A 13,752-nucleotide genomic window follows, 5' to 3' on the forward strand; every position below is an offset into this window, starting at 1 on the left:
CCACTCCTATATTTTTCCTTTGAACAACTCTTTTGGATATCTTCTATGGTGGTATATGAAATAATATGGCTTTAGGAAAAGTGTTTATCTAAAAATTCATGATAAATTACACTATTTTACAAAGTACATAGTTCAGAATGTTCTGGATGGTTAAATTATTTTATTTTTAGTTAATAAAAGAACGTCATAAAAATAAACATGAATATTTGAGTGCATTTTATGAATGAATGACGTTCTTATAGTTCTATCTGGAAATAACAGCACTGGAAATAACTTTCATGTTTTCCTTTCCAAAGTAAATTTAGAAATGTATTAGTATTTCGGTTCATAAATATAGCAAGTATTTTTTCACAAAATCCTTTAAATCATCCCTCCCCCCAAAATATATAAACTCTTATCATCTATGATGAAAGCACTAGACTAGCATTTCTTAATAAAAAAAAGTATCAAGTATCTTTCTCATCATCATAAATTAACATGTTTGATATAATAGATAATGATAAAATCTACATTTTTTGATTCAGTGAATAGAGCTATTCTATGAAAAAAGACATTTTTAAAATGTCTTTTATGTTCAAGGCTAGAAATGGGATTTGACTGTATGATAATGAAAGAAAGGGAAATGCTACAGAGAAAAATGATTTTATGATAATTTCCAACTATTTAAGCACTGTTTTAATCAATCTCTTGTTCACACACACTCTCACACACATGCACACACATACATATACTATCTATGATGGCTATATTGTTTCAGAGAATAGACAAAACCTGCCAGAAGTGTGTCTGGTTACTTCACAAAGACTATGACTTTCATTTTCAACAATTAACTCTTCCACAGATCTTGTTCTTTTAATATAATAACCTTTCCATATTTAAAATAAAACACCCAAGCTCAGGGGAGAATAAATAAAAATTCATGATTTTCTACAGTATTCTGAACTCAAAAGGAGAAAAATTGTTCAAGTAAATCAAGGAGTCAGTAAATTAAACCCCATACTGAATAAACTCTAAAATTCATTGTATACATATGCCAATTAGATATCTTTTAAAGAATACAGGATGAGCAACATCTCCTCTCCTGCTTTAAGATAATTTTTACAAAACAATATTCTAATAACATTTTGAAAGATTCTTTAAAGGCCACTGAGGTATGGGCAGTTAAAATATATAAAGGCTAAAGGTTTCTTAAGCTCCAACGGCTTGGCTGAAAGGTTTTCTTCCATACTTGGAAACTTGATTAGCATTATATAAAAAAGCCATATCTGACTTGCTGCGTAACCAAAGTTGTGGTTATTCTTTATACAGCATCTAAAATTTCACACTCCATCAACACATGTTCAGGCTATTTTATCTTGGCAATTAATTTATTATTTTTCAGAACACAGTGAAGCCTTGTTTTCAAGTCATTCATAACTTTATAAATCAGTCTTGCACATGAAACCATGCATCTGTGAACCGTAGAAAATCCCTGCGCTCAGGAGATTAAGCTCCTGACACCTTTGCTGATTAATAATCATGGAAAGAATAAGATCAGAAGCAAAATAAATGATCATTTAATAGAGAAACTCACAAAACAGCCCTTTAACTTACATATTCCATCATGTTATTCGTTTCACATTTCCTTTTGCTCAGTCTCCAGTGCAAGCACAGCTAGACAAGTAGGAGAGTAAAAGAAGAAAAATGAGCTCTATTTTATTGCAGCATACAGACTAACCCATTTGTCCACCTTTCATATTTTTAGTTCAACAAAAGCATCTGTTTCCATACTGTGCAATTCAGACCCCAACAGTACGAAGCTGCTCCCTGTGGTACTCACCTTGTGGTATAACCTATTGTTTTCCCATTCTAATAACTTCTCAATCGATCTTCGTGTCTGGAAGACAAATGAGAAAAAGTTTACTCTTGACTGGTTTTAGAAAAACTTTGTTTTGCAGCTGTTTTTTGTGTGAAAAGGAGAGAGGTAGAAGACAGTGACTGAGTGAGTACATGGTGGTCTGTAACACTTTCAACATTTTAGTACAAGTAGTACCCTGAACAGAAACAGTACTCTATTTTAATAAAGATATGGTTTTATTCTTCAGCACTGTATCTTTTTTTAACTGTTTCAAACTTATCAGCCTCTGATATGAAACTATCAAAGTCTTTTAAAAAGCTAATGTCAAAAAAATAAATAAAAATAAGAATAAATAAAAAGTTAATGTCATCTACCAAATGATATAAATTTTAATCCCCATTTCTTTCAAAAATATTTTTGTAGTACTTAGTGATAAACGTTCCTTCATACATATTTTAAAACTAATTATTTAAATATTAGTTAACAAAATACAAATGACTTTAGGGTAAAATCAAAAAGAAAATAATTAAACATTAATAGATAAAAAAATCAATTAGCTATCAAAACAAATTCTCACATCATACTTAAAAATAACACCCAAGTTTAAAAGCCTGTTTATTAATTATTCCACAGATAAGGATTTTCAGAGGCAAAATATTATATATAAACCAACAAAAATGATACTGAAATGCTTAAATCAATACTACTGTTAAAGGAATCAACTGAGAAATTTATGTTTCAGTACACTTGATTTTTGCAGTATCTTATGCAGCATGAAATGGGTCTTGCCTGGAAGTATGAATAAAGGAGAGGATAATTCATGACGCCAAGTGTTAGGATGAGACTGACACAGCTGCAGGTGCAAAAGGGACAGACAGTGTTGCCACAAGAATCAACTGCAACTTGGTGCAGCTGCAGCTTCCTTGCAGGGGAAGGAAAAAAGCATCTAGCGCTATTAACGTGCACAACTAAATGAGTACTAATAATCAAATATGAAAATTTGCATGTCAAGCAAGGATGAGATGAAAAATTGTTAGGATCAAGCTGGTTTTGAGTAGTTTAATGTTACATAACAAATGGTTAATATTTCTTTAAAGTATCTACTGTAATCTAAGTTACCATACTACCTTTTAGCATGTCGTACATACTAAAGATACACCAGTCACATAGGTGCCAATTATAATTCATAACTACCAATGAATTACCCGCTATTACCATTTTCTAAGCTTATGTCATAAAAATCAGAAAATCCCCTAACTCTGAGCAATAATATGCCAATGACTAAATTATCACATTACTTTTTTTGAACAGTTTTTTTTTTTTTTTTTGGCAAGAATTTTAAAGGAAAAAAAGTGCCCTTGTTAACAATGATCAGCAGACCTCACTTGTTTCTTTGTAAAGATAGCCTTTTAGAGGCAGCTCTCCTTTTAAATGAAAATAGGGCAGCAGTTATGGTCACACTTTTTGTTAATTTAGTTGCCAGTCAGCCCCAAATCAAAAGAAAATAAGGCTGCAGAGTGTAATTAACATTCAGTTCAGTCGTTTTGTCCCTTGTCTAGCCCCCAAGCTTTGTTAAAATTGCCATCTGAATGCTGAAGGCTGTAGGGAAATCGATTTGATTCTAATCGCACCATGAAAAGAACATGATCTAACTGCTTTCAGCCCTCCGTAAATCTGTACTAGGTCTTTAGCACAATGCAACTTCCAATTTAAAAAGCACTGAATGTCTCGTCAATGACTTTGTGAAGAAAAAAGAACAAGGAGCAGACATAAAAATTCCAATAGTTGTTTAAGCATTAAAGTTCATTTGCATCACAGCGAACCTGAAAAGGGCTGACCTCTCAAACCGCCTCTCAGGTCTATGAAGTTGTAGCCTTGACAAGCTCACATTGACAGAGCTCATTGACTCTGAAAGGCTACTCTATCAATGGTGAAAAATGGCAATAGGTTCTACTCTGAGCAGGCATCTGCCTGCCCACCCGCTGCTAAACCAATGGCAAAACCGATTCAAAACCTGAATCTACCTTGTAATCTTCCTTTCTAGGACTTTTTAATAATAGATTAAGATTACTATACAATTTGAGGTTTTACTTTTACTGATGTTTAAGAAGGCGGGTGGAGAATGAAATAACTAGGGTGGGGAGAACAAGCTATCCAAGTCCAAGGTTTTACATCAACATATAAAAAGTAAAAGCTTAACATTACATTCAGCAAATATTCATTACTCAAAGAAAAAAGTGTAGTTACCATCATCAGATTTCATCACAAATTTAAACCTATGCTATATTATAATAAGAATGGATCTCATTAGGAATGGATCCCAGGGTACATACAAAATCAATTTAGATACTTGAAAATAGTTACTTTAAGTAACTGAAGTCAACTAGCAGATTTTGGATAAAAGGTAATTACAAAGTATAAACCTAAAATTCCAAAATATTTATGTAGGAATTCTGAATTTACTTTTCGCCTCTAATTAGGAGTTTAATGATAGGGTTTGGTATAATAATTGTATCTTACAATATTTAAGAACTCAAAACAAAACAAACCCTGATATGCAATATTCTGAATAAGCATCTAAATATAAAATATTTCTACATACTTGACAGTCTGGAGAAAAAGCTGTGAATTAGCAGCATCTAATCTTGCGATAAGACTTCTTTCCTGCTTGACAGGTGAAAAAAAAGCACTTGCACGTGCAGCTTAATTAATCATTGCACTTGACATCTCAATGATTTACAGTGAGGAGCAGGTGAGAACATACAAAACCAGAAAGGAACCCTTGATCTAAGTGGAACATTTCTAGGACACTAAGGTGACAAGTATATAGATTCTAGCAGTCATTTAAAAAAGGAAAGAGAAAGAAAGAAAGAAAAGAAAGAAAGAAGAAAGAAAGAAAGAAAGAAAGAAAGAAAGAAAGAAAGAAAGAAAGAAAGAAAGAAACTGTGCCACAAATTATTTGTTAGTAATAACAAAAGCTCAAATTAAATGGAAAAAAAAAAAGCTTTAACTACCAAGAATGTTTGATACTCTGCAATTATTTTAGCTAAAAAAATCAAAATATATTTTCAAGCTTAAATACAATACCAATTTAGCAAATACTGAAAAAATATATGACACCTCAGCATTTATAAAAGCTATTTAAAAGCCTTTCAACATGAAAAGAAAGCACCTTATAATTGCAGTCATCTAGAAATAAAAGTTAAGAGTTTATGTCCACAGGGTTGTTAGATAGCTATTTCTAAAGAAATATAAGATTCAACACTGCCAAACTCTATTAATTACTACTAGACAAGAAAACCTAACCATATAAAAATCTGTTCTTGATTTTTAAAAGTTTGTATCAATCATCAAATTCAATATAAATTAAAGCAAACTAAGATGCATCAGAAAAAAATTAGTACGTACAGGGCCTGTCAACACAAAATACCAAAAAATCATCTTTCAGTACTCTAGGCCAGTGGATTTCTAAAAATAAGTCATCTTAATTTTCTGAAAAGAATTTGGTGCTTGTGAAAAGCACCAGATTGATAGTCATGGGAACTAAAAATCTTCTATTTAACTGAAAAGAACAGGGGAAAGGGCAGTGCAGGCTTCAGTGTTAGCTTCCCTACAGTGGGCCTTAATCCTTTTCAGTGTTCACACCCTGGGGGTGAGAGGACAGGTTAGTGGTTCTTTACCAATGAATCCTCAGTCCTGTAGCATAAGATGATCAACAAGAAATCTAATTTTATCATGGATTCTTAATTAAAAGGACCCAGACCACCAACTCACACCATGCAAGCAAAACAAGTTTTTAAGAGAATAATATGCCATTAACCTGGTCTGGAAGGGGACAGCCCCAAGAATCTGGACTCCCACCTATCTTCCTTATCACAGAGCTCACTTAACTTTTTTTCACACATTTCTTCATTTCAACACCTTGCTAATTATATTTTTCTCACAGGTGAAGTAACTATAATATAGCCATTTGGCAATGTTAAAGTAAAAAATAACAGATTCAAAACCATTTCAATTTCTAAATAAACAGACCTTTAAGTAACAAGTAGTAGTAATAGAAGGATAGAAATTTTGGCTTCTATTTCTATTGCCTTTGATTCCTTTTAATTTTTTGATAGAATTGTGGAAATAAGTGAAAACATGAAAACCTTAATAGATGTAAAATGGCCTGCATAATTCACAAAATGGCTAATTAAATAATGATTAATAAAAAATTTACATTAGGTATGACATGTTCTTACCAACTTCCAAAGAGGCATCTAAAGTAAGCTTACAATAGTAAAGTACCTATAAAGCACCTAGAAATACTTAAGTTAGCACAACTGAAAATTAGGGTTTCTTGAAAATTCAAATTTGACTTATTATGAAGCATTTTTGCCATTTTTTTTCTAAATATCATTACTTTCTAAGGAATAAATTAGTATCCCCTATAAGCAAATTACATGCCATTAGACATAAATAAGTCATTCAGGGCAGCAAGGAATCATTTAGAAAACCTTGAGTGTATTATTCCCCTACTTTGTTAACACTATTATTTAATAGTATACTCATTACCAATGATTCGTTTATCACAATAAATTGTTTGAAAAGTGGTTTTTCAAAAAGTGGCTTTCTAGAAGTTGCTAATAAAATCAATGGAAATCTCATGAATTTTAAAGTACTTCAAAGCCAAAGGAAAAAATGTTAAATGTGGAAGCTGTAACAAAATTTCTCTGAATTTTTCCCAAGGAAACAGCATTCTTATCAGTCTTGAAAACATAAAGATGCTAAAATATGTTAGCAAGATATATAAATAGAATATCTCACTAATACTAATAACTATAAAAGTTCAGCTATTTAAACTTAAAAATTTAAGTCAATAAACTCAAACTTTATTTGAATGAGATTTATTCATATCACAATGTCAAAGAGCAATTTCAAATGCTCAATTTCTTTTTTAAAACAAGTTTTAATTTTAAACGTCTAAATTTATAATGCATTAAGCTTTAACTAGAACAACGCTTTAAATATATGCATCATCTCATTTTTTAAAGTATTTTAAGTATTTTCAAGTAAGAACTATATTTTCTTTTGACATCCATACAAATTCAAATTGCTAAAATAAGTGACTCAACAATGTTTCTAATTATAAGTCATCAGAAGGAAACCATATAAAATTTTAAATGAACTAACAAGAGAAAATTACATAATTTACCTGTTTCTTTTGGATTAGTATGTCTTATATTGCAGTGATGTGCAGAAAATTAAATGGCATACCTCAGTATTGTGACACATGAAAAATCTGGATTCAACAAAAAGACAAACTAGACTATGATCAGATTCCTCAAAAGGATGTTTAAAGAGGGGCGCCTGGGTGGCTCAGTCGTTAAGCGTCTGCCTTCGGCTCAGGTCATGATCCCAGGGTCCTGGGATGGAGCTCCACATCGGGCTCCCTGCTCCGAGAGAAGCCTGCTTCTCCCTCTCCCACTCCCCGTTTGTGTTCCCTCTCTCACTGTGTCTCTGTCAAATAAATAAATAAAATCTTAAAAAAAAAAAAAAAGGATGTTTAAACAAATTCCCTTCCTATACTTAAAGGCTCTTTTTAAAAACTTCGTATGAACATTAACTTTTAAATAACCTAGATAAACTAAAACATCCACCAAAGTATCATTAGAACAACACTTCTAGTACTGTTTGTCCAAAGTAATATTTTGAGATGAAGATAAGCTAAGCAACTGCAGGTATTTTGTGTATCAAAACTATAATTAATCTTAAACACAGTATGCGTAAATACAATTTCATCAAGAGTTTATGACTTAGACTAGTGATTCTTAACTTTTTGAGGTTACTCTATTTGGTGAATGATGAAAAAGGTACATATACATAAATATATAAAATGTTGCACATGATTTTAAGGGAGTTATCCACTAACCTCTGATAACATTTCAGTAAATACTGATAACATGTCAAAAAACAAAAACTGCATTCATTGTGAGTCCACTATACTCAAATAAATGTTTTTAAAAGCTAAAACTGAGTTTTAACTGACATCAGAAGATCAGAAAAACTGTTCATAAGGCAAGTGAATTTCATTAAGCTAGTATAATCAAAAGTATTACTATCAGGGATTTTGACAAATGAATTTCACTAAGCTAGTATAATCAAAGTATTACTATCAGGGATTTTTAAAAACTATGCAATTACACAAGAATGAAACACTGGTTAGGACCAACAGGTAAAGGGAAAAGTCACTTGCTAAGTGATCATAATGGACAGCTAGAGAAACAAAAAGGGATAAGGAATACTATCTATTGATCTTCACACCCAATGCTAGGTGTCTTCCCTTTGTTACCTTATTTAATATTCACAAAGCATCTATAAGGCATCTTGATTTACTTTCATTGTACATATGAAAACTACAGCTTAAATGGGTTAAGAAACTTAAAGCTGCACTAGAAACAGGTAGAGCTAGGATGTGAAACCAGGATTGTATGGCCTTCAGTATGATGCTCTTTCCATTATACACCAGAGCTATGAGTTTGTAAAGAATCTGTAACTTGTCAAATAACACATCTATGACATGCAAAAAATATCGAAGCTACTAACGAGGCTATTGGCCTTGACCATCCAACTTACTCTAAAACTAAATTTAATAATTAAATAAATTAATAAATTTAATAATAATCTAATATTCTGTGATTCTAAGGTCTGAAAAACACCCATTCTACTCTATTCCTCAGTCTCAATGAGATTCATCCACAATGTATTTTATTTTTTATACCTTGCCTCATGCAATAAAACATGACTTGAGGTATATTTCTATTTTATACATTAAGTACACAGACCTACAGAATTTAAATGGTTTGTCCAAGGTCATGTATACCATTCAGGGAAATGACAGGATTCAAGCTCAGATCTCCAAACTTTAAAGCCAATGTTCTTCTTTTTTTTTTTTTAAGATAATATTTATTTATTTGTTTGTCAGAGAGAGAGCACAAGCAGGGACAGGGGCAGGCAGAGGGAGAAGCAGGCTCCCCACTGGGCAAGGAGCCTGACGCGGGACTCAATTCCAGGTCCCAGGGCTTCATGACCTGACAGAAGGCAGATGCTTAACCAACCAAGCCACCCAGGCATCCCTAAAGCCAATGTTCTTTCCACTTTGGATAACTATTTCTACTTGCATCTGAATTTGAAAAAGTTTCAAATAAAATGTAAAAACAAGATAAAAACAATCATCTAATTCTTTTCCTTCAATCATGCAAAGAACAGCATCATTCTTTACATCAAGTAAAAGTAGCTGCAGACTTACACTTCTGAGTAGGATGTAGTGGCTGGTGTCAAGCCAACACTCCACTACCAACAGAAATAGATAAATTGAAGAAGAAAAAAAACCATTATTTTTAAAACATTAGAAAGTTCTGAAAACAACACAGAATAGATGAAATAAAATCCAGGGAAGAGAAAAAGCCCTTCCTAAATCATTTGATGATTACTGGCCATTTTCTCTGGTTGATTCTAGGGGTGGGCTGAGGATCAGACTTGGCAACAACCAGCAGGACTCAACAGGGGAAAAGGGAAATCAACAAAGCTTTTGCAGGTTGTGCATGCAGCTCAATGGATTGGAAATTAGATGTGCCCTAAAATGCAAAGCCAGTTCTCCCTAGAGACATTATTGAGTTCTGAGGCAGCATGGCATAAGGTTCGGGACCAAGCCAGAAAGGCAGAGAAAAATTACTCACAGTCTCCCAGGGTGTAGGAGAAAAAATTCTGCTGGAGGGAGAAGGATCTGCAGCAATCCAACACTTGATTGGTCTCTCCCTCAAGACACTGGAACCTGCAGGAGATGGAAGCCTAAAAAGCCAAACTCAAAATATCCTAAGGGTATAACTTTTAGGAGAAAAAGAGGAGAAAAAGACCTGCCAAACCTCAATCAAAAGTCTAAGGGCCATACCCAAGAAAAAGGGAAAAATCCAAAGGTGAACTGAATCTCACTAAACTTGCAACCCATGCCAACCCAGCTCAGTCTCTGATTAGACCAAACTGATCATTATTGTCCTCACCCTATCTGCCTAATAGAGAAAAGATGAGACCCTTGATTGTGGAAGATTTCATCTGGAGCTTCTCATTTTGTGTATAATATCTAGCATAAAATAAAAAACTATAAAAGGCAGGAAAATGTGACAAATAATCAAAAAGAAAAAAACCCACAGCTTAAACAAACCCGTGAATAATCCAAGTATTGGTGTTAGCTGAGAGGACTTTAACTATGGTTAATATGTTCAATGAAATAAAAGGCAAAGATGGACAAATATGCATGAAAAGAAGATTTCAAAGAGAACTGGAACTCTCTAAAAACATCAAATGGACATTCTAAAATTAAAAAATACAGTGTCTGAAATTAAGAACTCACTGGAAGGTTAAAAGCAGACTGGACACTGAAGATAGGCAAAGCAAATTTTTCTACAAACCACACCAATACTATGTCCTAAATATTCAAAGAGAACTGAAGGTCAGCCAGCTCTTGGCAAAAATACATTTTCTAAGTTGTCTAACACATCTTTCTTTAAAGTCCCAGTGCCACCACCTCTGCATGTTTAAGGCTTAAAATTTACACTTTTTTGACTATCGTCTTTTATGATGAGAATTTAGTAACATGTTTTTATTCCAATTAAAACTAATTACCAGCACTGTTCACATTAATGGCCGTAGTTTGTTTAGTTTATGTAAATATCAGTTTTCTAAGTTTCAAGCCTCAAGTATTCTTTAAAATGAAATAACAAGTATATTCCTCATAATGTGAAATCTTTTACATCCTTTTCCAAAGCTATTCAGATAACATTTCAAAGAGGTTACACCTATTTCTTTATCTTGCACTTTACAATATGGGAGATGCTGAGGAAGGAGCAATAACCCACAGACCCAACACCCAGGGTTGGACATAGAAAACCCAACTCTGAGAGTCCCTGTCCTGCCCACATTGCATTAACTCATTACATCGAATTCTCAGTCTCTCTAAGAGTAAATATACAAGTTTCAAGTAAGGAAAGTTTTCAAGGGGGAAAAAACTTTAGGGGGAAGGAGCAAGATGGCAGAGGAGTAGGAGACCTGGATTTCGTCTGGTCCCAGGAATTCAGCTGGATAGCGATCAAACCATTCTGAACACCTACGAACTCAACCCAATCGGAGATCGAAGAAAAGAATAGCAGCAACTCTCTGAACAGAAAAGCGACCACTTTCTGGAAGGTAGGATGTGCGGAGAAGTGAATCCAAGGCGATATTCGGGAGGATAGACGGCGGGGGAGGGGGCCTCCGTCAGCTGCTTCTGGCAAGTGATAGAGCAGCGGAGCACAAAATCGGAACTTTTAGAAGTCGGCTCCACTGAGGGACCGTCACTCCTGTGGCTAAGCGGTGGTGGAACCCTCGCGGGACAGTGTGGTCTCAGGACCCTCGGGGTCACAGAAAGACCAGGGGCACCTGAGTGAGGCAGAGCTCCCAGGTATCAGAGCAGGGAAGCCGGCTGCAGAGACGGAGCCGAGGAGTGGGATCTCAGCTCGGGGTTGCCATAAACCGTGATCCGTGGCTCAGTCAGGCCACTGCTCCTCCAGCAGGGACCCAACAAGCGGCAGATCTGGGGAGACTCCCCTTCCTCCCCCGGGAGGAGTGGCGCGGGAGCGCACCGCAGGGATCTGCTGGGTTTGGAGACTCCACACCTAGTCGGGTGCCAGAGATAGAAATGCTCAATCACAGGCCGGGTGAGCGCAGAAGGCGGCCGGAGATCGGGGAGACCGGAGTGACTGACTGCTTTTCTCTGGGGGCTCACTGAGGAGTGGGGCCCCGAGTTCTCGGCTCCTCTGGGGCAGAGACTGGGAGGCCGCCATTTTCACTCTTGTCCTCCAAAGCCGAAGGGAAAGCTTGCAGGGAACAAAAGCTCCCGAGAGCAAACCCGAGCAGATGACTTAGCCCGGACCCAGCAAGGGCGGGGCAATTCCGCTCCCGCAAAGACATTTGGGATCCACGGCAACAGGCCCCTCCCCCAGAAGATCAGCAAGAACCACCAGCCAAGACCAAGTTTACCGATCGGTGAGAACGACAGAACTCCAGCGCTAGGGGAATACAGCACATAGAATCCATGGCTTTTTTCCCATGATTCTTTAGTCTTTCAAAGGTAATTTTTTTTTAACTTTTTTTTTTTAATTTTTCTTTTTCCCTTTTTCAACCAACATCTTATCAATCCCTTTTTTAAAAAACATTTTTATTTTTCATTTTTAGAGTCATATTCTATCCCTTCATTGTAGTTAACCTTATTTTTGGTATATATATAAGCTGTTCTCTCTTTAAAATTTTGGGATACAGTTTCTTCTAACAGACCAAAATATAACCTAAATCTCTAGTGTATGGCTTTGTTCTAGTCTCCTGCCTGATCACATTCTCTCCCCTTTTTTTTTTAATTTCTCTTCTTTCTTTTTTCAACCAACTTATCAATTCCTTTTGTAAAATCTTTTATAATTTTCATCTTTACAGTCATATTCCATCCCTTCATAGTACTTACCCTTATTTTTGTACATATGTAAGATTTTCTTTCTTTAAAATTTTGGGAGGCAGTTTCTTCTAACAGGCCAAAATACACCCAAAATCTAGTGTGTGGCACTGATCTATTCACCAACCTGATCATATTTGATCATATTCTTTTTTTTTTCTTTCTTTCTTTCCCTTTCTTTCCCCTGGTTTCAGGTCTCTTCTGATTTCTTTAGTGTATATTTTTCTGGGGTCGTTGTTACCCTGTTAGCATTTTGTTCTCTCATTCATCTATTCTCCTCTGGACAAAATGACAAGACAGAAAAACTTACCTCAAAAAAAAGAATAAGAGGCAGTACCAACTGCCAGGGACCTAATCAATATGGACATTATTAAGATGCTGGAACTAGAGCTCAGAATGACGATTATAAAGATACTAGCTGGGCTTGAAAAAAGCATGGAAGATATTAGAGAAACCCATCTGGAGAAAGAAAAGAACTAAAATCTAACCAAGTCGAGATCAAAAAGGCTATTAATGAGGTGCAATAAAAAACGGAGGCTCTAACTGCTAGGATAAATGAGGCAGAAGAGAGAATTAGTGATATAGAACACCAAATGATGGAAAATAAAGAAGCTGAGAAAAAGAGAGATAAATAACTACTGGATCACGAGGGCAGAATTCGAGAGGTAAGTGATACCGTAAGACGAAACAATATTAGAATAATTGGGATCCCAGAAGAAGAAGAAAGAAAGAGAGGGGCAGAAGGTATATTGGAGCAAATTATAGCAGAGAACTTCCCTAATTTGGGGAAGGAAACAGGCATTAAAATCCAGGAGGCACAGAGAACCCCCCTCAAAATCAATAAAAATAGGTCAACACCCCAACATCCAATAGTAAAACTTACAAGTCTCAGAGACAAAGAGAAAACCCTGAAAGCAGCTTGGGACAAGAGATCTGTAACCTACAATGGTAGAAACATTAGATTGGCAACAGACCTATCCACAGAGAACTGGCAGGCCAGAAAGGACTGGCAGGATATATTCAGAGCACTAAACGAGAAAAATATGCAGCCAAGAATACTATATCCATCCAGGCTGTCATTGAAAATAGAAGGAGAGACAAAAAGCGTCCAGGACAAACAAAAACTAAAAGAATTTGCAAACACGAAACCAGCCCTACAAGAAATACTGAAAGGGGTCCTCTAAGCAAAGAGAGAGCCTAAAAGTAACATAGACCAGAAAGGAACACAGACAATATACAGTAACAGTCACCTTACAGGCAATACAATGGCACTAAATTCATATCTTTCAATAGTTACCCTGAATGTGAATGGGCTAAATGCCCCAATCAAAAGACACAAGCTATCAGATTGGATAAAAAAAACAAGACCCCTCAATATGCTGTCTGCAAGAGACTCATT

At 35.3% G+C, this 13,752-nt stretch overlaps 1 protein-coding gene across 2 annotated transcripts in view; it reads right to left on the reverse strand.

Moving 5' to 3' along the window:
* The window catches only part of CHIC2 (cysteine rich hydrophobic domain 2), a 74,192-nt gene that overhangs the window by 13,947 nt on the left and 46,493 nt on the right, over positions 1–13,752 (reverse strand). For both annotated transcript variants that reach the window (XM_032400381.1, XM_032400380.1), the window contains 2 exons: positions 1,820–1,876; positions 1,594–1,653 (listed from right to left, as the gene is read on the reverse strand). In XM_032400381.1, coding sequence (XP_032256272.1) covers positions 1,594–1,653; positions 1,820–1,876 — 117 coding nt within the window. The remainder of the gene's footprint in view (positions 1–1,593; positions 1,654–1,819; positions 1,877–13,752) is intronic.

This window comes from Phoca vitulina, unplaced genomic scaffold (assembly GCF_004348235.1).
Source record: "Phoca vitulina isolate PV1807 unplaced genomic scaffold, GSC_HSeal_1.0 scaffold3, whole genome shotgun sequence".
NCBI lineage: Eukaryota > Metazoa > Chordata > Mammalia > Carnivora > Phocidae > Phoca > Phoca vitulina.